The 27,793-nt window shown below is 36.7% G+C and overlaps 1 protein-coding gene across 7 annotated transcripts in view; it reads left to right on the plus strand.

Annotated features, from left to right (window-relative positions):
- LOC133849420 (uncharacterized protein CG43867) overlaps nucleotides 1-27,793 on the plus strand; it is a 184,522-nt gene that overhangs the window by 11,815 nt on the left and 144,914 nt on the right. For all 7 annotated transcript variants that reach the window (XM_062285486.1, XM_062285487.1, XM_062285488.1 and 4 more), the window contains exons 2-3: nucleotides 24,694-25,554; nucleotides 25,630-25,722. In XM_062285486.1, coding sequence (XP_062141470.1) covers nucleotides 24,712-25,554; nucleotides 25,630-25,722 — 936 coding nt within the window. In that variant the 5' untranslated portion in view covers nucleotides 24,694-24,711. The remainder of the gene's footprint in view (nucleotides 1-24,693; nucleotides 25,555-25,629; nucleotides 25,723-27,793) is intronic.

The following is a 27,793-nucleotide window of genomic DNA, read 5'->3' on the forward strand; positions in this document are numbered from 1 at the left end:
TTCTTGTCAACGCTGACATTTCCTGCACTTCGGCCTTGTTTTCCTTTTATTTCGTTGTATTTTTTTTGTTTTTGTTTTTTGGCTCTTCCCCCTCTTGGCACATAAGCAGTAACTTGTCTTCCTCATCCCCTCTCCTCTCTCCCCTTTCACCTGCTTCATCTTCTTCTTCTTCTTCTTCTGGGGAGTCTTGTGCTTTTGTTTTGATGTTGTCATTTCACGTTTAATGAGCATTTCCCCTCTTTGGATTCCATTGTTTCATCTTGACAAAGCCAAGACATTATGATTACTCCACATTTTTATGTTATTCGACATGGTTTTCATTATGAACAGATTTAAATATACTATATAAAGTTGTTGCTGCAAACCTGAAAGCACTTTAAATTTAAGTATTTATTTAAGTATCGAATTTCCTGCCATAAATGTACTCAATAAATTTCTTCAATCAGGATTGTGGTTGTATCAAGGTCAGGGTCGTCGTCAAGTATATGCCCTCTTGACTTGGCTGGCAATTAAGAGCCAAGCGAAGTCAAGCCAAAAAAAAAAACAGGAAAAAAATGAATGTATATATATGAAAAGAAAAGAATCTTTCAGTGGCGCCGTCGACTAGTTTCATTTTTTGTTTAATCGATGGCGTCAATTGCACTCCACTTGAGTCACACAAGACTTTGGATTTGTTTTATGGCCCCTCTACATATATTGAGATACAAATGTATCTAAATATATACATGTATATACTATCTATTGTTGCTGGGCACCAGTTTTCTTTCGTTTTTGTTTTCGTTATAAACAATGCGACTTGACGAGCAAAATATGCTGATAAATCACTTCTGTATGTTGAAGATACTTGAAGCGAGTATCTCTGTCTAGGGAAATTAAGTCGATGAGTATGTACTTTGTTTTCTTTATAAGAGAATATGTTAATCGAAAACAGTGGCAAACGATTTGGTATTTTTTTTTTTTAGATATACATTGAATGTAGTTACTATATTATACTTATAGTTCTCATAACTTTTCTTCTTCAAATTGAGATTTATACAAATTTATATACATATTTTATTTCATTTGTTATTCTCCTGCAAATGGCAATTGAATAAAATTATATTTTTGAACGAATTATTATAAGATAAATACATTTTTGAATATTCGACAAATCGTCTATTTTTGTAGTATATAAATTTAGTATATTTTAGTATAGTATAAAGGTTTATGTATAAAGATTCCATCTTTTAATATTGATTTATTAGCAAAACTGGCGACTTTTTTTTTGGGAAATATTTGGCTAAATTCTTTATGATAACAATATTCATTCAGTGAGTACTTACGAATATGAAGAGCAAACGAAAATAAAATGCGAACATGAAATAAGAATGCAGCTCACTTAACGTAAACAAACCACTTGAGCCGTCCTTTTCTCAGCCTGGCCAATAAAGGGAATGCGTCTTTTTGCAAGTCGGCATTCTACCTGCCCTTTGTTGACATTATGCTAAAATATGACAAAACAAAACAAAGCTGAACAACAAAAACAAAAGCATATTAATACTACCTGAAAGTTGTTGTGGCTTAGCCAGAGCGCGCTGTAAACTAACATAATTCTGTTGAGTGCTAACAGCAGCGCAACAGCGCGCTTCAATGTAACGTTAACAGCAGCAGCACAGAGAGCAGCAGGCAGAGAGAATGAGAGCGTAAGCTCTGCGAGTGGGGGAGCAGCAGCAGAGGGCGCAGTGGCCATGCTTGTAATGTGTATGACTGTTGTTGTTATTGTTGCTTTGTAAATGAGCATTTGACGTTGACGTTTTGACTGCTGCTGCTGCTGCTGCGACTGCAGTCAGTTGTTGTAGTTGTTGTTGTTGTTTTTGCAGTCCATTGACTTTTTCAGTTTGCTCAGTTTCTTTTGCTGCTGCTGCTGATGGCGCTTTGCGCAGTTGTCACAGTTGTTACGGCTGTTGTTGTTGTTGCTGTTATTGTTATTGCCATTATTGTATAGATTTTTTCTCACTTTTGCCATGCTTACTTGTATTTTATTCATATGCATGCATAAGCATGCGCCCCGTTTTGTTTATTAACGATAAAACTTCAATCTGCGAGTTGAACGAGGCTCCAAACACACACACACACACACACACACACACACACACTTGCATGAATATGCAAATGCAGCAACACACACACACACACACACACACACACACACACACACACACACACACACACACACACACAGATACAAACACTTAGTCGTACATCGCATATCAATATGGCCTCTGTCTGGCAGCTGTGGGAGTTTTTTTTTTTCTCCCCCATTTTAAATACTCTGTAAATTTTAAGTCAAAGTGTTTGATAGAACATTAAAAGTTTCTAAAATAGAATTCTTTTAAGTCGAATCTTTTAAAAATAAAAATAAAAAAAATTGTTTTATTTTTCTTGAATGGAATGTTTAAATTTGTTAATTTTATTAAATAAAATAAAGATAAAATAAAAGATATTTCTTGTATTTTTATGTTAGTAAAGTGAAGATTACATTTTAAATTAAAAATAAATATATTTTCCAGAACTTTTAATTTGTTTATGTGTTTATATTGATATATAAACAAAATTTTTTTAAATTCACAGTGTTCATTTCATTACAAAAATATATTTTCTGTATTTTACCTTCTTTAAATTTTAGTTGAAGTTTGCTTGCTTTTTAAGTTTTCGAATTTAGAATTAGAATTTGAATTTTTAGAATTATAAATACCTTGAAAACTAGTAATAATAATGAAATATTAATGTAAATTAATAACATTACAAATTTTTTGCTTATTACAATGTTCCACTGTAAATTTTATGATAATCGATATAACAAAAGTGACAAATTTGTGGATTGTAAACAGAGCTAATGAAAAGTATCTGACAGTCAGGCAGTCATCATAAATAAATCTATAGTTAGTTGTTTATATTGTTGTTGCATTTTAATTAAGATAACTTCACTTTATGACAGTCATACACACACACACACACACACATGCATATTTATGTATGCATATCAGTTGTTGTCCAAAGTTCACTGTGGGCAGTTTATAAATAAATTGGAAGTTAAGGAGTGGGCGTGTAAATGGCGTTTTGAGAAGTCACTGAACAGCTAGCTACCAATGCATAATGGGCGATTACTCGACAGCTATTAAAGTGCAGGCACGTAACTGTAAATAGTTGAACACGGCTTGTTACCAATTACGAGTCAAGTGGAGACCATGTTAGGCATCTATTTAAAACTCATATAATATTATTATACGATACATGTTAGATAATAACACATATTATTAATAGTAAATGGTTAATCTTAATGTGAAACTAATTGAATAATAATATTAATGCATTCTATAATCTTTTCTTATCTTAAATATTAATATAAAACTAGTTAAATAAAAACACTACTGCATTTTAGAATGTTTTGTAATCTTAAGAAATTGATAAATGGTAAATCTTAATATAAAACTAATTAAATAATTATATTAATGCGTTTTACAATGTTTTGTAATCATAAGAAATTGACAAATAGTAAATCTTAATATAAACTTAATTAAATAATAATATTTATGCATGTTATAATCTTAATAGATTAATAAATAGTTATTCTTATTATGAAACTAATTAAATAATAATATTTATGCATTTTAGAATCTTTGATAATCTTAAGAAATTGATAAATAGTAAATCTTAATATATAACTAATTAAATAATAATATTAATGCATTTTATAATCTAAGATAATCTTAAGAAATTGATAAATAGTAAATCTTCATATGAAACTAATTAAATAATAATATTAATGCATTTTATAATCCTTTGTAATCTTCAGAAATTAATATATAGTAAATCTTAATATATAACTAATTAAATAATAATTCTTATGCATTTTTCTAATTTTTTTATCTCAAGAAATTATTAAATAGTAAATCTTAGTATAAAACTAATTAAATAGTAATATTTATGCATCTATATAATCTTTCGTAATCTTAAGAATTTCATAAATAGTTAATTTTAATATGAAGCTAATTAAATAATACTACTTATGCGTTTTAAAATGTTTTGTAATCATAAGAAATTGATAAATAGTAAATCTTAATATAAACTTAATTAAATAATAATAATGATGCATGTTATAATCTTAATAGATTAATAAATAGTTATTCTTATTATGAAACTAATTAAATAACAATATTTATGCATTTTAGAATCTTTGATAATCTTAAGAAATTGATAAATAGTAAATCTTCATATGAAACTAATTAAATAATAATATTTATGCAGTTTATAATCTTTTGTAATCATAAGAAATTGATTTTTAATTTGAAAATTGAAATTAGATAAACTTTCAAGGTTTCAAGATTTTGTCTGCAAAATGCATTCGCCAAGTTTCGAACAATATTTAAGCCAAGCCCAAAAACTGAATGCAGCTGTCGCTCTCTCTCTCTCTCTCTCTCTCTCTCTCTTGCTGTCTGTCTTTGTCTTGCAACAGCTTTAATTGACTTTAATTAAATGCAAGTCGTAAAGTCAAATGTGTGACATGGCCGCATTGTCGCATTCCCGGGCCCAGGCCCAAGCCCAGTCCCAGGCTTTACAATTTAATTAAAGCGAATGCGAATCATAAATATTGTAATACCAGCACAGCTGTAAAATTCAGCCAACAACGAACAAGCAAGTGGAGTTGGAGTCTGCAAACTAAGGCAATTGTCAAAAAAAAATAACGGGGCCGAAGTCTGTTGACTTTGCCTCCAACTTTTTAGGCTGTCACTTCGCCTCAGACCCAAAAAAAAGTAAGATAGCTACAATCGAGTGTGCTCGACTATGAGATACCCGCTAACTAATTTAAATAAAAGCCAAATAGTGCGGAATTATTTTCAAAATATACCAAATTCATATAACGCAAAAATATACCAAATACTATATTTGGTATTTTAATATAGTACTTTATTCAAAATATACTATAGAGTACAAAATATACCAGATTGTCGGTCAAAGCAACTAGGATCCGTTGAAGGAAATATTTTCCCCAGTCAGTTGTATCTTATCCCAACCAAATTTGCAGAAGTCTTAAATAAAAGAAGTCATCAAGAACTTGAACTAGGCAAATAGCCTCTTTGGATCTAAACTGTATAAAAATCGAGTGATGTGTCTAAAAATTTGAAATTATCCAAAAAATTCGGAGTTCACAATTTCTTTATATTCATAGTATTTATTGTATTTTTCTTATATTTTTTTTGCTATATTTTGTTTTTAAATATTTTTATGAATTGGAAATTCGAAGTACATAATTGCTTTTTATTATTAGTGTTTTATTTAAAGTATTTGCTGTATTTCTTTAGTTTCTTGATTTTTTTTTATTTTTTAGCCATCTATTTTTTTCAATATTTTTTAATAAGAAGATGTTTGATTTTTATAGTTGTTACTTTATTTTATTATCAGTATTAGCTCACTTGTTTTTTAGTTTCATTGCTTTACTTACTTACTTACTTACTTTATATATTATATATTTATGTGTTTTGCTTTACATTTTTATATGTATATTTTTGTATATTTATATTTCATATATTTTCTTATTTTTTAATTTTGCATTCGTTATTTTTTAATTTTTAACCTTTATTTTCTACTTAAATCTATATTTTTTAAGTTAGCAATTTATTTGTTTAAATACAATTTATGTTTTTGATTTTACTTAAATTTCAATTTCATTTTAAATAGCTTTGAAAATTTTAAATTTAATAATATTTGTTGTAAAATTTTGACCTAATTGATTTTATTGCCTCAATATATGAAATATGAGTTCAATTTTGATGCTTTTAAATTATTTGATATTGTATTTGTTTCTTGACTTGAGTGCACTATGTGTTATAACTAATCTAATAGTGTATTTTTTTTTTACTTCCTTTATTTTTTATCAATTTTTATTTAGTTCTTATGTTTAATCTTTTCAAAATTTGACTGCTATTCTGTTGATCGCGTTAAGTTCGCTTTGAAGAGTCAACGACTAAATGTTCCTTCAGTTGTTCAAAAACACTTTATTGTCTATGCGGACAATGGGCGGGTTTTTAGCCAACTTTGAGGCATTTGCTAGCAGCACTTGTCGTCGCTGCTTTAAGCCGCAAACTGGTCCGCAGCGAAGGTCGTTTGTTCTGCTCTGGGTTGGGTTGACTTTTGGGGTCTGAGTCTGAGTTTGAATCTGAATCTGAGTTTTGGGTTCGGTTGCCTTGGTTTAGATTTGTGATTGTGAGTCTGTGGCAACAACAATCCGTGTCTCTTAATTAGCTGCTTATTTTTCTGACACTCTTTGTTGTTGTTTTCTCATTAGAGTTGAGTTTTTAGCGGGTGGCCAGGCAACTGCAACAAAAACAACAAAAACAACAACTATAAGTTTGTTTTTTAACCGGTTTCGTTTTGTTGGACAAAAAACTTGATATAACTTTTCTATTGATAACATTTTGGAATATACAAATTTAGTCAATGTTCTACTTTCAAGAACAAGTTCTTCACGTCATTTTGAAGCGTATAATTAAATTAATTAAATAGCTCGCGCCTAAGTTTATTTTTAGCTTTATTACGATCTTGCATTAATTGATTTTCAGCAAATAAATTGTAGAAAATCGCAATTCAGTACTTTAATTATACGTAATTAAGTTGTGTTAGTATTTGCTTGCAATTTGTGAGAAATTTATTCACTTTAAGTGTAATCTTAAATTAAAACAATAATTCATACTCAGCGATGAACTCATTTACTAAGAAGTCAGGTAGCATCAAGATAATCTTTATTATGAATTTGCACTGAAGATTGCAATAAACAAAGTATTTTTGTGACCAAAATCTCTTGAAAATATTTTAACTGAATTATAAGAATGAAATGTGGATAAAATAGTTTAATATTTGGCAATAAAAAGTTGCAGAAAATAGTTGGAAAATATTTAGTAAAAATAATGAATTTAATGATTATAAAATATTCGATTAACTGTGAAATGTACTAGAAAATATTTGAAAATAGATTGATGCAGTTAAAAACTTAAAAATTAAATTATAGTCCAATAAACTGTGACAGAAACTGTTTACAAATATTAAGATAAGCGTGTGATTTTATTCCCAATAAAATAGTTCAATCGTTAACAATAAAATAAAATAGAGAACTCTTGAAAATATTTTGGAATAAAAAGAAAAATGGTATTTGAACATTTGCAGATGAAATTATGCATTTGAAAAGGTAAAAAAATCGTATTGGTTGATAATAAAATGTAGTACAAAATATTTCAATAGAATTGTAAATTTCACAGCAATAAAATAAAAAATAGTAATTCAAAAAAACGATGGAGTATAAAAAAAAGAGCCGATTGTTATTCAAATTAGCTTAGATCCGTTTGCCATACAAACGTATTTCTTAAATACATTTTAGGGTTCATGAATATTGTATTAATATGTACAAAAATCACGATTCTAGCTTAAAACGCGCCTTATTTGTTTTGATTCGATTTCCAGGGGGCGGAAGTAGGCGTAGCAAACATTTGAAAGAAACTTGATTTGCAAAAATAACAAGTGTTGTCGACGATTATATTTCTTCTCTTATAGTGGCTGAGATATAGGTGTTCATACAGACGGACAGACAGACAGACAGAGAGGGTCGGAGATGCCTCATTATGTCAGTCACATACTTTTCCTGGAGTTAATATATAAGTGTAGCTTAAATAGTCAAATAATTAATAATGAAATTTCAGCTAAGTTAACTCATATATGTCCTCTTCAATATTTACTTTATTTGTTAAATGTGCTATTAATAAAGTTCTTTCCACTTTTTGTGCAGCTTATTGACATTTTAAATTGTGTTGTGAATGAACAACTGCAATTCACCAAAGCTTTAGCCGCTACCGTTGACAAGCAGATATATAACAGATACATGTACTATATAGAGTGATAAAGTCATGCTATATGTGCTACATAGTTGTGTTGCATTTCGATGAGCTCGACGATTGCATTTTGCCATGCATTATGCAGTGGCTATTAAAAACCATAAAGCACACGCACACCAATCCATAATGTATGTATATATGTATATGTATGTAGGTGTATACACTGAAAAAAAAAAGTTGTAAAATCATAATTTTGGTCTTAGTACGAAGAATTTTGTTCTAGAAAGTGCGTCAAGAACATGATTTCAGGCACATTTGATATAAGATCAAGTTCTAATTTATAAGAAATTATACATTCTATAGTTCGAATATATGTTGATATATACCTATAAGATTTTTTCTCTTTTAAATAATAACATTATCTTTATTATTTAAAAACTTTATCTTTATTATTTAAAAGAGGAAGAAATCTTATAGTTTGAAGATCAAAAATCTTATTATAAGATCAACAAAAATATTACCATATATATTATTTATTTTTCGTCTTTCTTTTTATTGGTATTTTACTATTTAAATATTAAACTTTTATTGATATATTACTCAGCAGTACGTATAAATGGTATAATGTTGTACACTCTACTTACGAGATATTTATCATCTCGATTCTAGGCAGTATTTAAAACCTAGGACCTCCTTTCTTAGATTACAATGAAGAATGGTTCGTCACAGCTTGACTAACTCGGCTATTAACGAGAAAATTATAACTAGATAAAATCCATATAGGAATTTCGATTCGAGATTACAAAATTTTATAATTTATTATTTTTGTAGTATCGAGTATTTTTGATCTAATTTTGAGAATCTGGAATTTTCTATTTCTTAGTTTTAAAAACTTGTTTAGGTTTTGACATTTTCTATTCCTTTGTTTTAAGAAATTGCTCTTAAAGTGGTCTCATTTTAAGAACACAATTTGTAAGACAAATGTTTTTTGCAGTGTAGTGTGTATATTCAGTTGATCCAGGCGGGGCGAAGTTGGAGCAGTCTTTTGGCTGTCACGTAGGTCATAGAGAGTCAGCCATGTCCGCTTTGGCCCACACCTCAGTCGGGTTTTGTCTTCACTGTCCCATAAGTACTTGCCAACTGAGCATAAGCTACAGCAAAGCAACAACAACAACAAGTGAACTATGAACAGCTACAGAACCGACAACAACTGGCAACAACAACAACAACAACTGGCAACAACAACAACTGGCAACAGCGACAATCGTTTTACAGCCAAACCACAAAAGCGAGGCAGACAAAACGCACCCGCGCTTATCAGCCACGCCCCGCTCCACCCATAGGGGCAGTTAGGTGGTGAGTGGTGGGGGGGGGGGGGGGGGGGAGTTACCAATTAAAATGCGCGACATCACATGTGCGCGAGCATTTATTATAAATTTTTCGTTGGAATTGACTGAAAAATAGTTGGTTAAAAGGCGGCAACAACAAGGCGAAAAGAATAAAAGCGCATAAAGTAGAAGATGGATGGGGCAAGAGCAGCTTAGTGAAGAGTGGAGGTGGATAGAGGGGGGAAGTGGGGGAAGGTGTGTGTGTGGCGGAGTTGGCAACGCGTTGTCGAGTTGTTGTTGTTGCCTTGTTGTTGTTGTTGTTGTTGTGTTGGCTGCCCCTCGCTTCTATGCTGCGTGCATGTTACAATGTTGTTAATATGACGCTTAGTAGTTGTCACACACACACACACACACATAGAAGGGGACAGACACACACACACACACATAGAAGGGGACAGACACGCAAACACACACACACACATACATAGCATCAGTTACACGCTCACACACACACACACGCTCACAACGAGACAAAATATGCATTGACAATGTTTTTCAAATTGACGACGCATTACAGCAGAGTGTGAGACAGAGAGGGGTCTATAAAGAGGAAGAGAGATAGAGAGAAAGAGTGAGGGAGGGATAGTGTAGAGAGAGAAAGAAGATAAATACAATGAAGAAGACTGAAAGGGAGATAGAAAGAGAGACTGAGAGGGAAACTGAAGGGAAGACTGAAGGGAAGACTGAAAGGGAGACTGGGAGGGAGACTGAGAGGGAGACTGAGAGGGAGACTGGGAGGGAGACTGAAGGGCAAACTGAGAGGGAGACTGAGAGAAAGACTGAAAGGGAGACTGAGAGGGAGACACTGACGGGAAACGTTAGAGCAAGAGGGAAAGCCACAGAAAAAGACAAAAAAAAAGTCAAAGAAAGAGAGGGAAAAGGGTATTTAAATAAAAAGAGCGAAAGAGAGAAAGCGAGGTAGAAAAAAGAAAGTGAAAGAGAGCCATAGTCAGGGAAAGAGCAGGAGAGAAAGAGCTAGAGACAGACAGGCAAATGGGGAAAGAAAATGGAAATGGAACTGTAACGGGATGGCAGAAAGGGAAGGGAAGGGAAAGGGGAAGGGGGAAAGGCAGTGTAGTGTAGTATTTGTGGCAGGTTAAGCTGCCAGCTCGGGGGCAAAGTGTGTGTGTGTGTGTGCGGCATTGTGAAATTATTGGCATGCGAACGATGCTGCAACGTTTATTAAATTTTTGAAGTGCCACAACAGGGCGAGCAATTGCCAAGGGACAGCGAGGGAGAGAGAGAGTGAGACAGGGAGAGAGAGAGGGAAGCGCTCGCTTTTGTTTTTTGGATGAGAGGGGGGAGGGATATCAAGAGCAGCTCATGGGGCAAAAGGAGGGCAACGGAGGGAGGAGAAGGGGGAGAGGCTAGGCATGCATGCTGCAAATTGCTGTCAATGTATGAGTATGAGTGTGTGTGTGTGTGTGTACAATTTTATGTTGTATTAATTTTACAACTTGCATTTTGTAACTTGCAACACGAGCATCAAATGCTTGCTGCTACTTTTTTGTCGAAGTGGTGGACACATCAAGGGGGCGACGGGCAAAGGGGGAAGAGTTACATTTTGGGGGCACGTCAGTGCGGCAAGCTATCATTTACTGCATGGCATGCATGTTGCATGTGGCACAGTTTGTGTGCATTTTTATATCGAAATGCTGTTATTTAACAGCTAATGTTGAATTTACTGCATAACTGAGCTTTATTTATTGCTGCGTCAGCACTTTTCGGCCAACATCATCAAATTAGTCAATTGCCACTCGAATTTTGCAATGCGGCAGCTGCCGTCGATAAAACGCTCTTCTATTAATTTATATTCGATACTTTGGTTACCATTTTTAACTTGCCTCTTTAATTTTACGCAAATTTGCACAAAATTTAATATTTACGATGTTAATAATTTTGTATTGAATTGTATTTATTTTTGTTATAGTCAAAGTATTTTTATTGGTATTCTTTTGAATGTTGTATTAAATTAATATACCAAACATAGCTTTCAGTATCTTTTTGCATATTTGCGGTATATTAGCTATTTAAATAGCTTTGTATTGAATTATATAATTGTATGTTTTATACGAGTATAGTATTCAACGTATTTGTAATGTGATACTATGCTAATATACTAAATATAACTTTCGGTATATTTTCTTATTTTGCAAATGTAGTACTATTCCAATATATATTTTGAATGTAGTACGATATCAAAACACCAAACACAGCTTTCAGTATATTTTAGTATTTTTGTGGTATATTCATTTCGTATGAGCCCCTAGATCTGAAAGACTTTAAAAGATAGCCTTTGGTATATTTTAGTATTTTTACGGAATATTAATTTGGTATATTTTACGAATAATACCGAGCTCAGAGAAGCTGGGTCCAGTGATTTGAGATATTCAAAAAAAAAAATTGGTGCTCATTGCTTTAAATCGTTTGCCCATGTTTGCCCAGGAAAAATTTTTTTTTGCCCACCCTTAGTTTCGAAATTATGAAAAATTTTTTTTTTTCGAAAATTCAAAAATTTTTTTTTTCAACATTTTTTTGCGGAAATCGCTTTAAAATCGTTTGCCCATGTTTGCCCATCTTTTAGTTTTTCGAAAAAATTTTTCGTTTTCGAAATTTTGAATTTTGAAAAATTTTGACATTTTTTTCGGCATGAATGACTCAAACTCGATAGCCCACACCTCGAAATTATGAAAACTAAAGCTCTACAACGGTCGCCTTAAGTGTTTTCAAGTCTGCCCATATCTCAGAATTTCAAAATTTTGAAAAATTTGAAGGTTTTCAACTTTTTGATTGCCCATACAAATTCATCGTTTGCCCAATTTTCAAAGTCTCAAAATTTTGCCAAATTTCAAAATTTTTCAAATTTTTTGACTTTTTCAGACTGCCCATTCGCTATTTTCGTTTGCCCACCCTTTAGAATTTCAAAATTTTGCCGAATTCCAAAAATTTTCATACTTTTTTGATTTCAGCCTATGGCCCATACAAATTCATCGTTTGCCCAATTTTTAAAGTCTCATATTTTTGCCAAATTTCAAAATTTTTCAAATTTTTTGACTTTTCAGACTGCCCATTCGCTATTTTCGTTTGCCCACCCTTTAGAATTTCAAAATTTTTCCGAATTCCAAAATTTTCATACTTTTTGATTTCAGCCTATGGCCCATACAAATTCATCGTTTGCCCAATTTTTAAAGTCTCATATTTTTGCCAAATTTCAAAATTTTTCAAATTTTTTGACTTTTCAGACTGCCCATTCGCTATTTTCGTTTGCCCACCCTTTAGAATTTCAAAATTTTTCCGAATTCCAAAAATTTTCATACTTTTTTGATTTCAGCCTATGGCCCATACAAATTCATCGTTTGACCAATTTTCAAAGTCTCAAATTTTTGCCAAATTTCAAAATTTTTCAAATTTTTTTGACTTTTTCAGACTGCCCATTCGCTATTTTCGTTTGCCCACCCTTTAGAATTTCAAAATTTTGCCGAATTCTAAAAATTTTCATACTTTTTTGATTTCAGCCTATGGCCCATACAAATTCATCGTTTGCCCAATTTTCAAAGTCTCAAATTTTTGCCAAATTTCAAAATTCAAATATTTTAAAAATATAACATAAGTTGTGTTTTCAAACATTTTCTCGCCCCGCGATTTATTCGCGCGCGATTATTCGCTCGCGATTTATTCATTTTTTTATTTATTATTTAAAAATTTTTTGAAATATTCTAAATATAACATAACAAAGTTCATATGCAAAAACCTTAGTTATTTGATAATACTTCAATTATTATATTCAAATATTTTAAAAATATCACATAAGTTGTGTTCGCCTGCGATTCGCCCGCGATCCGCCTGCGATTCGCTTGCGATCCGCCTGCGATTCGCTTGCGATCCGCCTGCGATTCTCCCACGATTTATTCGCATTATTATTTAAATAATTTTTGAAAAAAAGTTCATATGCAAAAACCTTAGTTATTTAATAATACTTCAATTATTATATTCAAATATTTTAAAAATATAACATAAGTTGTGTTTTCAAACATTTTCTCGCCCCGAGATTTATTCGTTTTTTTATTTATTATTTAAAAAATGTTTGAAATATTCAAAATATAACATAACAAAGTTCATATGCAAAAACCTCCTGCGATTCGCTTGCGCCCGCGATCCCCCTGCGATTCGCCTGCGATTCTCCCACGATTTATCCGCATTATTATTTAAATAATTTTTGAAAAAAAGTTCATATGCAAAAACCTTAGTTATTTAATAATACTTCAATTATTCAATTACTTCAATTATTCAAGCGGATCGCAGACGGATCGCAAGCGGATCGCAGACGGATCGCAAGCGGATCGCAGGCGAATCGCAGGCGAATCGCAGGCGGATGGCAGGCGGATCGCAGGCGGATCGCAGTCGGATCGCAGGCGAATCGCAAGCGGATCGCAGTCGGATCACAGGCGGATCGCAGGCGGATCGCAGGCGAATCGCAGGCGGATCGCAGGCGGATCACAGGCGGATCGCAAGCGGATCGCAGGCGAATCGCAGGCGGATCGCAAGCGAATCGCAGGCGAATCGCAGGCGGATCGCAGGCGGATCTCAGGCGAATCGCAGGCGGATCGCAGGCGGATCTCAGGCGAATCGCAAGCGGATCGCAAGCGAATCGCAAGCGAATCGCAGGCGAATCGCAGGCGGATCGCAGGCGAACACAACTTATGTGATATTTTTAAAATATTTGAATATAATAATTGAAGTATTATTAAATAACTAAGGTTTTTGCATATGATCTTTGTTATGTTATATTTTTAAAATATTTGAATATTATAATTGAAGTATTATTAAATAACTAATAATCGCGAGCGAATCGCGCGAATAAATCGCAGGCGAATCGCGCGAATAAATCGCAGGCGAATCGCGAGCGAATCCAAGTGCGTATATGATATTCTTTTGACCAAGTAAAATGTCCCTTATTTTAAGTTGCTTGAAGAAAATGTTTGAAAACACAACTTATGTTATGTTTTTAACATATTTTGAATATTTCAAAAAAATTTTAAATAATAAATAAAAAAACGAATAAATCGCGAGCGAATAATCGCGCGCGAATAAATCGCGGGGCGAGAAAATGTTTGAAAACACAACTTATGTTATATTTTAAAAATATTTGAATATAATAATTGAAGTATTATTAAATAACTAAGGTTTTTGCATATGAACTTTTTTTCAAAAATTTTTTAAATAATAATGCGAATAAATCGTGGGAGAATCGCAGGCGGATCGCAAGCGAATCGCAGGCGGATCGCAGGCGAATCGCAAGCGAATCGCAGGCGAATCGCAGTCGGATCACAGGCGAATCGCAAGCGGATCGCAGTCGGATCACAGGCGGATCGCAGGCGAATCGCAGGCGGATCGCAGGCGGATCACAGGCGGATCACAGGCGGATCGCTAGCGGATCGCAGGCGAATCGCAAGCGGATCGCAAGCGAATCGCAAGCGAATCGCAGGCGGATCGCAAGCGAATCGCAAGCGAATCGCAGGCGAATCGCAGGCGGATCGCAAGCGAATCGCAGGCGGATCGCAGGCGGATCGCAAGCGAATCGCAGCCGGATCGCAAGCGAATCGCAAGCGAATCGCAGGCGGATCGCAAGCGAATCGCAACCGAATCGCAACCGAATCGCAGGCGGATCGCAGGCGAATCGCAACCGAATCGCAGGCGAATCGCAACCGAATCGCATGCGAATCGCAACCGAACCGCAGGCGAATCGCAAGCGAATCGCAACCGAACCGCAGGCGAATCGCAAGCGAATCGCAACCGAATCGCAGGCGAATCGAATGCGAATCGCAAGCGAATCGCAGGCGAATCGCAACCGAATCGCAGGCGAATCGCAGGCGGATCGCTAGCGGATCGCAGGCGAATCGCAAGCGGATCGCAAGCGAATCGCAGGCGGATCGCAAGCGAATCGCAGGCGGATCGCAAGCGAATCGCAGCCGGATCGCAAGCGAATCGCAAGCGAATCGCAGGCGGATCGCAAGCGAATCGCAGGCGAATCGCAGGCGAATCGCAAGCGAATCGCAGGCGAATCGCAAGCGAATCGCAGGCGAATCGCAGGCGAATCGCAAGCGAATCGCAAGCGGATCGCAGGCGGATCGCAAGCGAATCGCAGGCGGATCGCAGGCGGATCGCAAGCGAATCGCAGGCGGATCGCTAGCGGATCGCATGCGAATCGCAACCGAATCGCAACCGAATCGCAGGCGAATCGCAGCCGAATCGCAGGCGAATCGCATGCGAATCGCAACCGAATCGCAACCGAATCGCAACCGAATCGCATGCGAATCGCAACCGAATCGCAAGCGAATCGCAACCGAATCGCAGGCGAATCGCAACCGAATCGCATGCGAATCGCAACCGAACCGCAGGCGAATCGCAAGCGAATCGCAACCGAATCGCAGGCGAATCGCATGCGAACCGCAACCGAACCGCATGCGAATCGCAACCGAATCGCAAGCGAATCGCAACCGAATCGCAGGCGAATCGCAGCCGAATCGCAGGCGAATCGCATGCGAATCGCAACCGAACCGCAGGCGACGCAGGCGGATCGCTAGCGAATCGCAAGCGAATCGCAGCCGAATCGCAACCGAATCGCAACCGAATCGCAACCGAATCGCAGGCGAATCGCATGCGAATCGCAACCGAACCGCATGCGAATCGCAACCGAATCGCAAGCGAATCGCAACCGAATCGCAACCGAATCGCAACCGAATCGCAACCGAATCGCAACCGAATCGCAGGCGAATCGCAACCGAATCGCAACCGAATCGCAGGCGAATCGCAAGCGAATCGCAAGCGAATCGCAACCGAATCGCAACCGAACCGCAGGCGACGCAGGCGGATCGCTAGCGAATCGCAAGCGAATCGCAGCCGAATCGCAACCGAATCGCAACCGAATCGCAACCGAATCGCAGGCGAATCGCATGCGAATCGCAACCGAACCGCATGCGAATCGCAACCGAATCGCAAGCGAATCGCAACCCAATCGCAACCGAATCGCAACCGAATCGCAACCGAATCGCAACCGAATCGCAGGCGAATCGCAACCGAATCGCAACCGAATCGCAACCGAATCGCAGGCGAATCGCAGGCGGATCGCTAGCGGATCGCAGGCGAATCGCAAGCGGATCGCAAGCGAATCGCAGGCGGATCGCAAGCGAATCGCAGGCGGATCGCAAGCGAATCGCAGCCGGATCGCAAGCGAATCGCAAGCGAATCGCAGGCGGATCGCAAGCGAATCGCAGGCGAATCGCAGGCGAATCGCAAGCGAATCGCAGGCGAATCGCAGGCGAATCGCAAGCGAATCGCAAGCGGATCGCAGGCGGATCGCAAGCGAATCGCAGGCGGATCGCAGGCGGATCGCAAGCGAATCGCAGGCGGATCGCTAGCGGATCGCATGCGAATCGCAACCGAATCGCAACCGAATCGCAGGCGAATCGCAACCGAATCGCAGGCGAATCGCATGCGAATCGCAACCGAATCGCAACCGAATCGCAACCGAATCGCATGCGAATCGCAACCGAATCGCAAGCGAATCGCAACCGAATCGCAGGCGAATCGCAACCGAATCGCATGCGAATCGCAACCGAACCGCAGGCGAATCGCAAGCGAATCGCAACCGAATCGCAGGCGAATCGCATGCGAACCGCAACCGAACCGCATGCGAATCGCAACCGAATCGCAAGCGAATCGCAACCGAATCGCAGGCGAATCGCAGGCAAATCGCAACCGAATCGCAGGCGAATCGCATGCGAATCGCAACCGAACCGCAGGCGACGCAGGCGGATCGCTAGCGAATCGCAAGCGAATCGCAGCCGAATCGCAACCGAATCGCAACCGAATCGCAACCGAATCGCAGGCGAATCGCATGCGAATCGCAACCGAACCGCATGCGAATCGCAACCGAATCGCAAGCGAATCGCAACCGAATCGCAACCGAATCGCAACCGAATCGCAACCGAATCGCAACCGAATCGCAGGCGAATCGCAACCGAATCGCAACCGAATCGCAACCGAATCGCAACCGAATCGCAACCGAATCGCAGGCGAATCGCAACCGAATCGCAACCGAATCGCAACCGAATCGCAGGCGAATCGCAGGCGAATCGCAACCGAATCGCAGGCGAATCGCAAGCGAATCGCAAGCGAATCGCAACCGAATCGCAACCGAATCGCAGGCGAATCGCAAGCGAATCGCAACCGAATCGCAACCGAATCGCAACCGAATCGCAACCGAATCGCAGGCGAATCGCATGCGAATCGCAGGGCGAGAAAATGTCTGAAAACACAACTTATGTTATATTTTTAAAATATTTGAATTTTGAAATTTGGCAAAAATTTGAGACTTTAAAAATTAGGCAAACGATGAATTTGTATGGGCCATAGGCTGAAATCAAAAAAGTATGAAAATTTTTAGAATTCGGCAAAATTTTGAAATTCTAAAGGGTGGGCAAACGAAAATAGCGAATGGGCAGTCTGAAAAAGTCAAAAAAATTTGAAAAATTTTGAAATTTGGCAAAAATTTGAGACTTTGAAAATTGGGCAAACGATGAATTTGTATGGGCCATAGGCTGAAATCAAAAAAGTATGAAAATTTTTAGAATTCGGCAAAATTTTGAAATTCTAAAGGGTGGGCAAACGAAAATAGCGAATGGGCAGTCTGAAAAAGTAAAAAAAATTTGAAAAATTTTGAAATTTGGCAAAAATTTGAGACTTTGAAAATTGGTCAAACGATGAATTTGTATGGGCCATAGGCTGAAATCAAAAAAGTATGAAAATTTTTGGAATTCGGAAAAATTTTGAAATTCTAAAGGGTGGGCAAACGAAAATAGCGAATGGGCAGTCTGAAAAAGTCAAAAAAATTTGAAAAATTTTGAAATTTGGCAAAAATATGAGACTTTAAAAATTGGGCAAACGATGAATTTGTATGGGCCATAGGCTGAAATCAAAAAAGTATGAAAATTTTTGGAATTCGGCAAAATTTTGAAATTCTAAAGGGTGGGCAAACGAAAATAGCGAATGGGCAGTCTGAAAAAGTCAAAAAATTTGAAAAATTTTGAAATTTGGCAAAATTTTGAGACTTTGAAAATTGGGCAAACGATGAATTTGTATGGGCAATCAAAAAAGTTGAAAACCTTCAAATTTTTCAAAATTTTGAAATTCTGAGATATGGGCAGACTTGAAAACACTTAAGGCGACCGTTGTAGAGCTTTAGTTTTCATAATTTCGAGGTGTGGGCTATCGAGTTTGAGTCATTCATGCCGAAAAAATGTCAAAATTTTTCAAAATTCAAAATTTCGAAAACGAAAAATTTTTTCGAAAAACTAAAAGATGGGCAAACATGGGCAAACGATTTTAAAGCGATTTCCTCAAAAAAATTTTGAAAAAAAAAATTTTTGAATTTTCGAAAAAAAAAATTTTTTCATAATTTCGAAACTAAGGGTGGGCAAAAAAAAATTTTTCCTGGGCAAACATGGGCAAACGATTTAAATCAATGGGCACCAATTTTTTTTTGAATATCTCAAATCACAGGACCCAGCTTCTCTGAGCTATAATACCGCACTGTTTTGTTTCAATTCAAAATGGATAGCGGGTATCTAAAAGTCGAGTACACTCGATTGTAGCTATTGACTAATAAATATATTTTTATATTCCCATATATCCTTTATATGGCATTACATTTCTTTTTCTTTTTTTCAGCATTACTTTTCTATAATAATTAATTAATTTATATGAATATTTTGTGTTTTTTTTTAACACTGTTTTGTTTCAATTCAAAATGGATAGCGGGTATCTAAAAGTCGAGTACACTCGATTGTAGCTATTGACTAATAAATATATTTTTATATTCCCATATATCCTTTATATGGCATTACATTTCTTTTTCTTTTTTTCAGCATTACTTTTCTATAATAATTAATTAATTTATATGAATATTTTGTGTTTTTTTTTAACTTAGCTGATCAATTTCACGTGCAATAAAATGGGTTTTTTGCACGTGATTAATATTTTTGTTTCATTTCTATTGTATTTATCAATTTCTTAATTAAAATCAACTATCAAAGTGTCTATTAATTAATTCTTAAACTTTATTGAATTTATGAATTTCAAATTTTAATTTTTGAAATATATTTAATATATTTGTGACATTTGTTGTTGATACTTTTTAAACTGTTATAATTTTTTTCAAATTAATTGCCAATTTTAAATTTATTTTTATAGTCAAAGAAAATTCAATCAGTCGCATCTATGACATTATATTTAGCATTTCTAGCATGCTTTGGCTTTTGAATCCTTTAAGAAATACAATTGTTTTTATTTACTTAATGCAGCTTTGCCTTTTCATTTGAGAGCAGAGCTCTGCGACACAATCTGCTTCTTTTGGCTATTGGCTTATCTTTATTTGGACAAAAGTTTTTGTGCAAATCGATGTTTCCAGTTGTGGAATTTACATTCCCGAGTCCCGAGTCGGAGACTATTGGGAACTCAATCCCTGCTGAACACATACACACACACAGACACACACACACGCACTTAGAGTTGATAATACATAAATACATTGTCTAATATTTGTTGAAGCACTGGGTTGAGCTCAGAGCAGCTTAACTGTCGTCTAGAGGGGTCTCAAATTTGCTTTTGCTCTTCTAGTTGTAGTTGTAATTGTAGTTGTTGCTCCTGGGTCTGGATCTGAGTATATATATGTGTGTATGTGTGTGTGTGTAAGTTGTAAGCGTAGCTGTGCAACATGCCACACTTCATTGCAACTAAACAAGTCTGCTAACTATTTGAGTGAGTTTTCATGCGTCGTTGCCGCCGCCATTCTTATATGTTACTTATTTAGTTTACTTACTACTCCACCGACTACTCAGCTCTGTGTTCTCTGATGTGCTCTGCTCTGCTGTGCTGCTCATGTGTGTGCATTAGCGAGTTGTGTTGCAAGAACGTAAAGCTAAGCAGACCAAACCAAAAACCCTGCTTCAAGCTATGAGCAAACACAAGACAATGCTGTCTGAAATAGGAACTGCACTTATCCAGCTGACTCTCTATATACATATATGCGATGTTCATGTGTAACTCCATTTGCCAGTGAGTATGTGTAACTCCATATTAAGCCGAGCCACAAACACAGATACTCCTTGTAGTTACTACAAAAATAAGTAGCTGTATCTGTTAGTTACATATTGCTAAGCGGCTTATGATTTGAAAGCTTCAAAGTGCTGTCGCAGCTAATGAGTTCATTCAACTTTGCTGGCAAATACCAATAAGCCAATAGATCTGTCAAATGATGGCATGCGCTGTTGCCAAATTTCACAGTGGTTTTACAATGTCTACACTGTTGTCAAGCTTCACTGCGCGGTTGCCGATTTGCATTTCAGCTGCATTGCTGTTAAACTTCACTGACTTGTCGCTTAGTTTGAAGTACATTGTTGAGCTTTGATGCGGCATTTGAAATTTTTGTAATTCACAACTTGAGTGATCCTTAGCTTCTTTGCGGTCAAACTTCGAGCACATCAATGTTGCCTTTCCAATTTCCGTATATTAAAATTGTTATCAAGAAATTTAAAGTGCAAGTTGAATCTAATTTCACACCTAAACTAAATTATTTTCCAAGTGCGTGAATGCAGATAGTGCTTGACTAACCCATCACTTGAAATCTCTTTAATCCGAGTTACAAGTACTTTGTTCACATTTGCAGTCAATTTGCCAAAATTCTTCAACTTAATTTGCTTATACTGTTTACGAAGCTGTAAAAGGGTAAAACGAGTATTGGGACAATTTGTTAGTTAAACAACTAGAAGATTGCTGCCCTAGCTGCTTTCAAGAACCTTTGTGCGCTGCAGTGCACTGTTGCCAAACTTCAATTAGCAACAATTTGCTGCAAAGTGCACTTAGAACTTTCTCTCTTTCCCTCTTGCTCACTCTCAAACAAGAAGCAAAATGAAAACGGTGCCCTGAAGTGCACATTTTGTCAAATCAAAAACGGAATTTGAATTTCAATCAACTTAAATTTAATCAAAATTTGTAAAATGAAGTGTAGTGACGCACAGACACAAACACATGCATAAAGGACATACGCACAGTCATTTGAGTGGCACTCGATGAGTTGAACTAAAACTCTCATTCTCTCTCTCTCAACTTCAACTTCAACTTCAATTCCAATTCCAATTTCATGGGCAGCTGCCAGTTTGTCGTTGTCGTTGTCGTTGCCGTTGTCCTTGTCGTCATCGTCATCGTCTTCGTAATCAGCACAAAATTTGAATATAATTCTCATGAATGCCCCGAGAGTTGTGCCATGTGCTTTGGTCGTCGGTTCGTCTTCGACCACACCACAGAGCGGGGGCACAAAAGACTGGGTATCCTTTCTTGCACTCGAAAGGATGTTGAAAACTGCTGGAAGCTGCAGGCTTTTACCCACAAAAATTCCGAAAGCAAAGAAAGTCGGCAAATGCATTGAATGTGTTCTTGTTGCTATTGCTGTTGGTTGGTGTAGCTGTTAGTTTAGTTGTTGTAACCTGCATGTACATATAGCGACGACTTGAACTTACTGCGGAGGAGGAGGGTACAAGTCTGCTTTTTTGAGGTTCAGACAAATTTCTGGTCGTTGGCAAACCGCACAAAAGATGAAAGACTTTGTACGCTTTGATGATTGAAGTGGAGCAGCAACAGCAGCAACATTCCTTTTGCCGAAAACTAAACTCCATTTTACTCCAACACATGCTGGAATGTCAAGTTTTTATTTTAGTTGTTTTTGTTCTTGTCAATCTCATGGCACATTCAATTTACTGCCAACAAAGTTGACCCAGCACTTTGGCCATAATTGCTGCCATCGCCCAGGTCTCTGGCCAGTTGACAAAAGCAAAAGCAAAAGCCAGAGGGAAAAGGAAAAAGGGAGAAACGAAAAGCAAAGGCAAAACTCATATGTAGTTAGTTGGGCGCTTCTAACTGTTTGAACTGTTTTCATTTAACATTGCGCACACGTAATGCCAATTGACGCCCCAGATTCGCGCACCTGTTGTTCCACGTTTTTGCCAACCAAAAAACTCAACTCAACACACACACACACACACGTTGATATCCATACTGGCCAACTCAACTGAGAACTAGCAGCTCATAGATTCGGACATTCGCATTGATTTTGTCTGCTTGTTTTTGCTGCGGCACGTCTGCTGTTGAGGCGACTACTGATGGCTATAAATTAGACATCTATACGACATATATGTATGTGTGTATGGGCATCATTTAAATATCTTGTAAACGATACGTTTATATTCGATATAGTATCATTTAGCCTTATAGAGGTTATATAGGTTCTCAGAAGAGTTGCCATTAGATTGCTTAATTGGAATTTCTTGAATTTTTAAACAAGAAAGAAAGCTACAGTCGAATGTCCACGACTGTGAAATACCCGCTACCCAATTTTAATAAAACAATATTCTTAAAATATACCATAAAAATACCAAATTCTACATTTATCAATATTGTACTACATACATTTGAAATATACCCCAAAGTACAAAATACACAACTAAGAGCAATAACAACTAAGAAAACTACAGTCAGGTGTGCTCGACTGCGATATATTTTTCAAATATACCAAAACAATACCGCAAAACTATTAAAATATATCAAAGCTCACATTTCGTATATTGATATACAACATTCTACAGTACTACATCCAAAATATACCATAAAGTACGAAATATACCATATAAAATATTTATTAAAGCATATGTTCAGTATATTGATATACTAGTATAGTATATATTATATTAGTATATATATTATTAGTATATTGATATACAAATTTATATTTTTAGCTTATGCTGAACAGTCTTAAATTAGATTACATATAATTTTAAAAAGTTTTTATACATAATGGAGTTTTACATTATGTATTTATAATTTACAGTATGATTTATAACTTAATTAATAAGTATAATATTAAGAACTTATTATAAGCAAATACATAATCTTGAAAAAAATACAATTTAATTGCATATTCTCATCATCAGAGAGCTCAGCTGATTGTTTGCCAAAACTCAAGCTCATCCACAGCATCGTTACGTTACTCATCCGCCACATTGTGCAGACTGTAATCAAAGCCACACCACGCACAATTTAAGAGCGAGATTTGTGCGTAACAGCTTATCAACAATTAAGCAGCGTTTTGATAAGCACGCAAGCCAAATCAAGTTCGCAAATTTCGAGTCACATTTTTGAGCGTCTCAAGAGCTTCCGCTAGACTGTTCATAGTCTACATGTTTGAAGATTAGAGAGCTTGGGCCGCAGGTTATCAAGATGATTAATTTAAATTCAAAAAGAATATATTTTTTCCGCTCTTTAGTATTAGTAATAAGAGAGACATTTTATAATATTAACAAAACAGTTAATTGAATTATAAATAAAGCTTTAATTGCATACTTAACTTATGGTTTGTCTAATAAAACTTTTTAACTTGATTTTAGCCGAAGTTCGTAAGTTTATCGTGGTCTACTTGGGGCAGTATTTTGTTTAATTTAATTAATTCGTTTAAGCATTAAACTAAATCTGCTTGAGATAGTAAAATGTTATTTAAAACTTATGGAAATCACAAGCTTGAAAGTAGAAACAATGCATAGAATGAAAAAACGTGCTAAATCAAGAATAAAATTTTGAATAAAGAATGAAAAAATCTCAAAATTGAATCATGAAACCAAAATCTTAAATAAATCTTAAATGTAGATTGCTTGATTAGATTTTAAAATTAAAATAGATTTATGTGTTTTGTTATTTTACTACGTGTTTTCAAATCATTTATTACAGATTTTGTTTAACCTAAAAATCTTGTTTCAATTTTTTTGAGATCGGTTCCATATTACGATATGCAATCTTCTTTTCAATCTAGAATAAAATATTCTTCAAGCAAGATTTTAATGTTAAAATTAGATATTTTAGCTTACAAATCTTGATTTATGATTGTTTCAACCCAAAAATCTGTTCTCAAGATTGTTGTTTTTAAGATCAAGAAAGTCTGAAATAAAGATTTTTTTCAATCTAGATTTTTTTTCTTTCTCTGTAGAATAAAACATTTCTGAATTAAGATTTTGATGTTAAAAATATGGCACACAAATGTGATTTGAAATCTTTTCAACCTAAAAATCATATTTAAAGATTTTTTGTGTTTAAGTTGGAAAAAATCTTAAATCATGACTAGCAATCTTCTTTTCAAATTAGATTTTTTTTTAGTGCAAATACCAAAAATGCTCAAAGAAATAGTAAAGCAATTTAAATGATAACGGTTGCTCCAGTTTATTAAAATCATATGTAGGAAAAGAGTTCAAGTCGACATATTTAGAGAAAATAAGTTTAGAATTTAAGATTTTCTTTGCTGTATTTAATGCTTTACTCAAATTCTTCTTTCCTTTTTTTTGCAGCTGCTGTCGCTCGGCTAAATGTCTGACGAAGTGCCTTTGGGTCGTTTATCGCAAATATTCGATACGCTTACCAACTTACAACAGCAGCAGCAGCAGCAACAACAGTTGCAGCAACATCAGCAGCAGCAGCTGCAACAGGCAGCGGAGCAGCGACGTCGTTCTGCGTCATCGTCGCCATCGCCGTCGGCAAGTGCCTCAGCATCGACATCGGGTCGTGGCACACCCGCGCCCGCCCCCACGCTGGGCGTGGCTGCCACACAGACGTTGTACTACACGCATACGCACAACTACTTTCTACGGCCGCAAGATGGCGCCAGCTATCTGCACACCTTTCCCACTGCCACATCGCAGCATGCCTCACACTATTACCACCAGCAGCAGCAGCAGCAACAGCAGCTGCAACATCATCATCCGTTGCAACATCATCAGCAGTTGCAACAACCGCCATCGCTACCCATACATTTGCCGGGTTCCGGTTCCGGTTCTGGTTCAGCGTCGGGTTCGGCTTCTGGCTCCGGCACTCAGTCGTTGCATGCCTCGCCGCTGCTCGCGAAGCGTGCCACATCGTTCAGCGGCCAGATGCCGTTGACGCGTGCCGCACAGCTGCATGAGGCGCGTCTCGTCGCCGCCTCCACCGCCCCCAACAGTCCGCGTTTGATGCCGCGTCGCGTGCCACGCCCACCGCCCATACCGGCCAAGCCCAGCGCCAAGGAGCTGCAGAGCTGCACGCAGTCCAACGCAGCAGCCAATGCGGTCTGCGCCGCTCTCGATGCCCCCGATGCACCGTGGCCGCACTTTTCCACGCTCACCGAACATCTCGACGTGCATCAGCTGAACAATTATGGCCAAGCGTTGCCCGAGGTGAGTCTCGAGAGTCGCGAGCTGCTAGCAGATGGCAAGCTTAAGCATTCTTGTCTCTCTCTCTCTGTCCCGCAGATCAACTGGCAGGAGCGTTGTCTGGAGCTGCAGCTGGAGTTGCATCGCTCAAAGAATCAAGCGGGGCGTATACGTGATATGCTGAGAGAGAAGGTAAGTCGTTAACACATCTATTTATTTATTGAACTGTTTAACTATTTAGCTGTACTGCAGCATTATCTGCAAATAAGCTGCACCGGTTCAGTCAGCTTGAACCGGTTTCTTTCATTTACATTGATTTTTAATTTTAAACTTTTTAATACATTTTAATACCTAAGGTATTGAATGTAAAAAGTGCCACACAGCTTGAACCAGTTTATAAAAGGATGTTGTTGAACCGTTTTCTATTGATTGTTAAGCTAAGGTCGCACCGGTTCGATAGTAAAATATGTGTTTATATCGGTTCAGTCAGCTTGAACCGGTTTCTTTCATTTTTATTTAGTTTTAATTTTAAACTTTTTAATACACTTTAATATCTAAGGTATTGAATGTAAAAAGTGCCACACAGCTTGAACCAGTTTATAAAAGGATGTTGGTGAACCGTTTTCTATTGATTATTAAGCTAAGGATTGATTGTAAAATGTCTGTTTATATCGGTTCAGTCAGCTTGAACCGGTTTCTTTCATTTATATTTTTCTAATTTTATACTTTTTAATACATTTTAATATTTACGATATTAAATGCAAAAGTGCCAGTTTATAAAAGGATGTTGTTGAACCGGTTTCTATTGATTGTTAAGCTAAGGTCGCACCGGTTCGATTGTAAAATGTCTGTTTATATCGGTTCAGTCAGCTTAACCCGGTTTCTAACATTTACTATATGTTGTTTGTTTTAAATTTTAAAATTTTAAATTATAATACCTCCGGTATTGAATACCCAAAGTGTCAGTCGAATTGAACCGGTTTCATATAGACACTGCTTCATTATAAAATATATGTGAAATTTATAAAAGATGTTAAATCGGTTCAGCTAGCTTGAACCGGTTTTTTATATATGCTATGCACATCTATAAAAATTATTGACTGCTTCACAATAAAATTAATGTCAAGTGAATAAAGATTGTTTGTGACGGGGTGTGACTATTATATGAGTTTCGCGAAAAATAACAACTTGTGCTGGTTCTTTCGGCTTGAACCGGTTTTTTTCGTTTGTTTACTACTTACTAAAGTACTATACGAGTATATTCTCATAATAACATCTTCATAATATAATAATAATAATAATTTAATGTCAAGATAGTAAATGGTTTTTATTATCCTCTTTCTATTGATTCTAACATCAAAGTTGAACCGGTTCGAGCGTAAAATTGGAATTTCCGCTACTGCTCATTGAATGCAGAAAATGCTGCCCATCTATAGAAGTTATAGGCGCTTATTCATAATAATTTTAATGAGAAGTTATTAAAGGTTCTTATGAACCACTTTCTTTCGATACCTAAGACGAACAGGTTCAAGCGGTAATATTTTACGAGCTGCGCGTTATAAAATGCCTGAGTGAATATGAACATAATAAAACAGATGTTCTGTTGTTCTCCTTCTCTTAATTTGACTGTGGAACCAGTTCGGTTCAGTTGAACCAGTTCATAAAAGAACCAACGGGGTTTTTGGGGAGGCGCTTTTGATGCGGACGCTTTGGGACTTGTTGATTAGCGTAAATGAGTTAATAAGTGAGCATACAGATGAGCACAAAAAAAAGAACATGCGGCAAACTGACGCACAGACACATTAATTACACACACACTACACACACACACGCTAACAAAGTGTCTGAGTGTGTGTGTGTGTGTGAGACTAATGTACATCTTGTGCTTAATGATGATTTATGGGGCCCATGGTTAAAACATTTTTACGACGGCGCAATTATTAGACCAAAAAGTAGACTATGTGGCAACCGGAAGTGCTACTTCCCCCCTCTCTCTCTCTCTACCTCGCTCCCTCCCTCTCTTTGCTTGCAACTTATGGTTAATTTGTAGCGGAAATAGTGCAGATGTCTGTTGACATTCGCCATGAGTCCACAAATAATCACACCTCTCTCTCTCTCTCTCTCTCTCACTCTCCGTTTGTGTGTGTGAGTCCTTTAATGATTAGGCTAATTAAGTCATTAGTCATTTGGCCAGAAACATCAACAGAGCAGAGCAAAGCAGAGAAGAGCGGCTCCTCATTGGCCTTTCGGCATTGTCATTAGG

The sequence above is a fragment of the Drosophila sulfurigaster genome, chromosome X (assembly GCF_023558435.1).
Source record: "Drosophila sulfurigaster albostrigata strain 15112-1811.04 chromosome X, ASM2355843v2, whole genome shotgun sequence".
In the NCBI taxonomy this organism is placed as follows: domain Eukaryota; kingdom Metazoa; phylum Arthropoda; class Insecta; order Diptera; family Drosophilidae; genus Drosophila; species Drosophila sulfurigaster.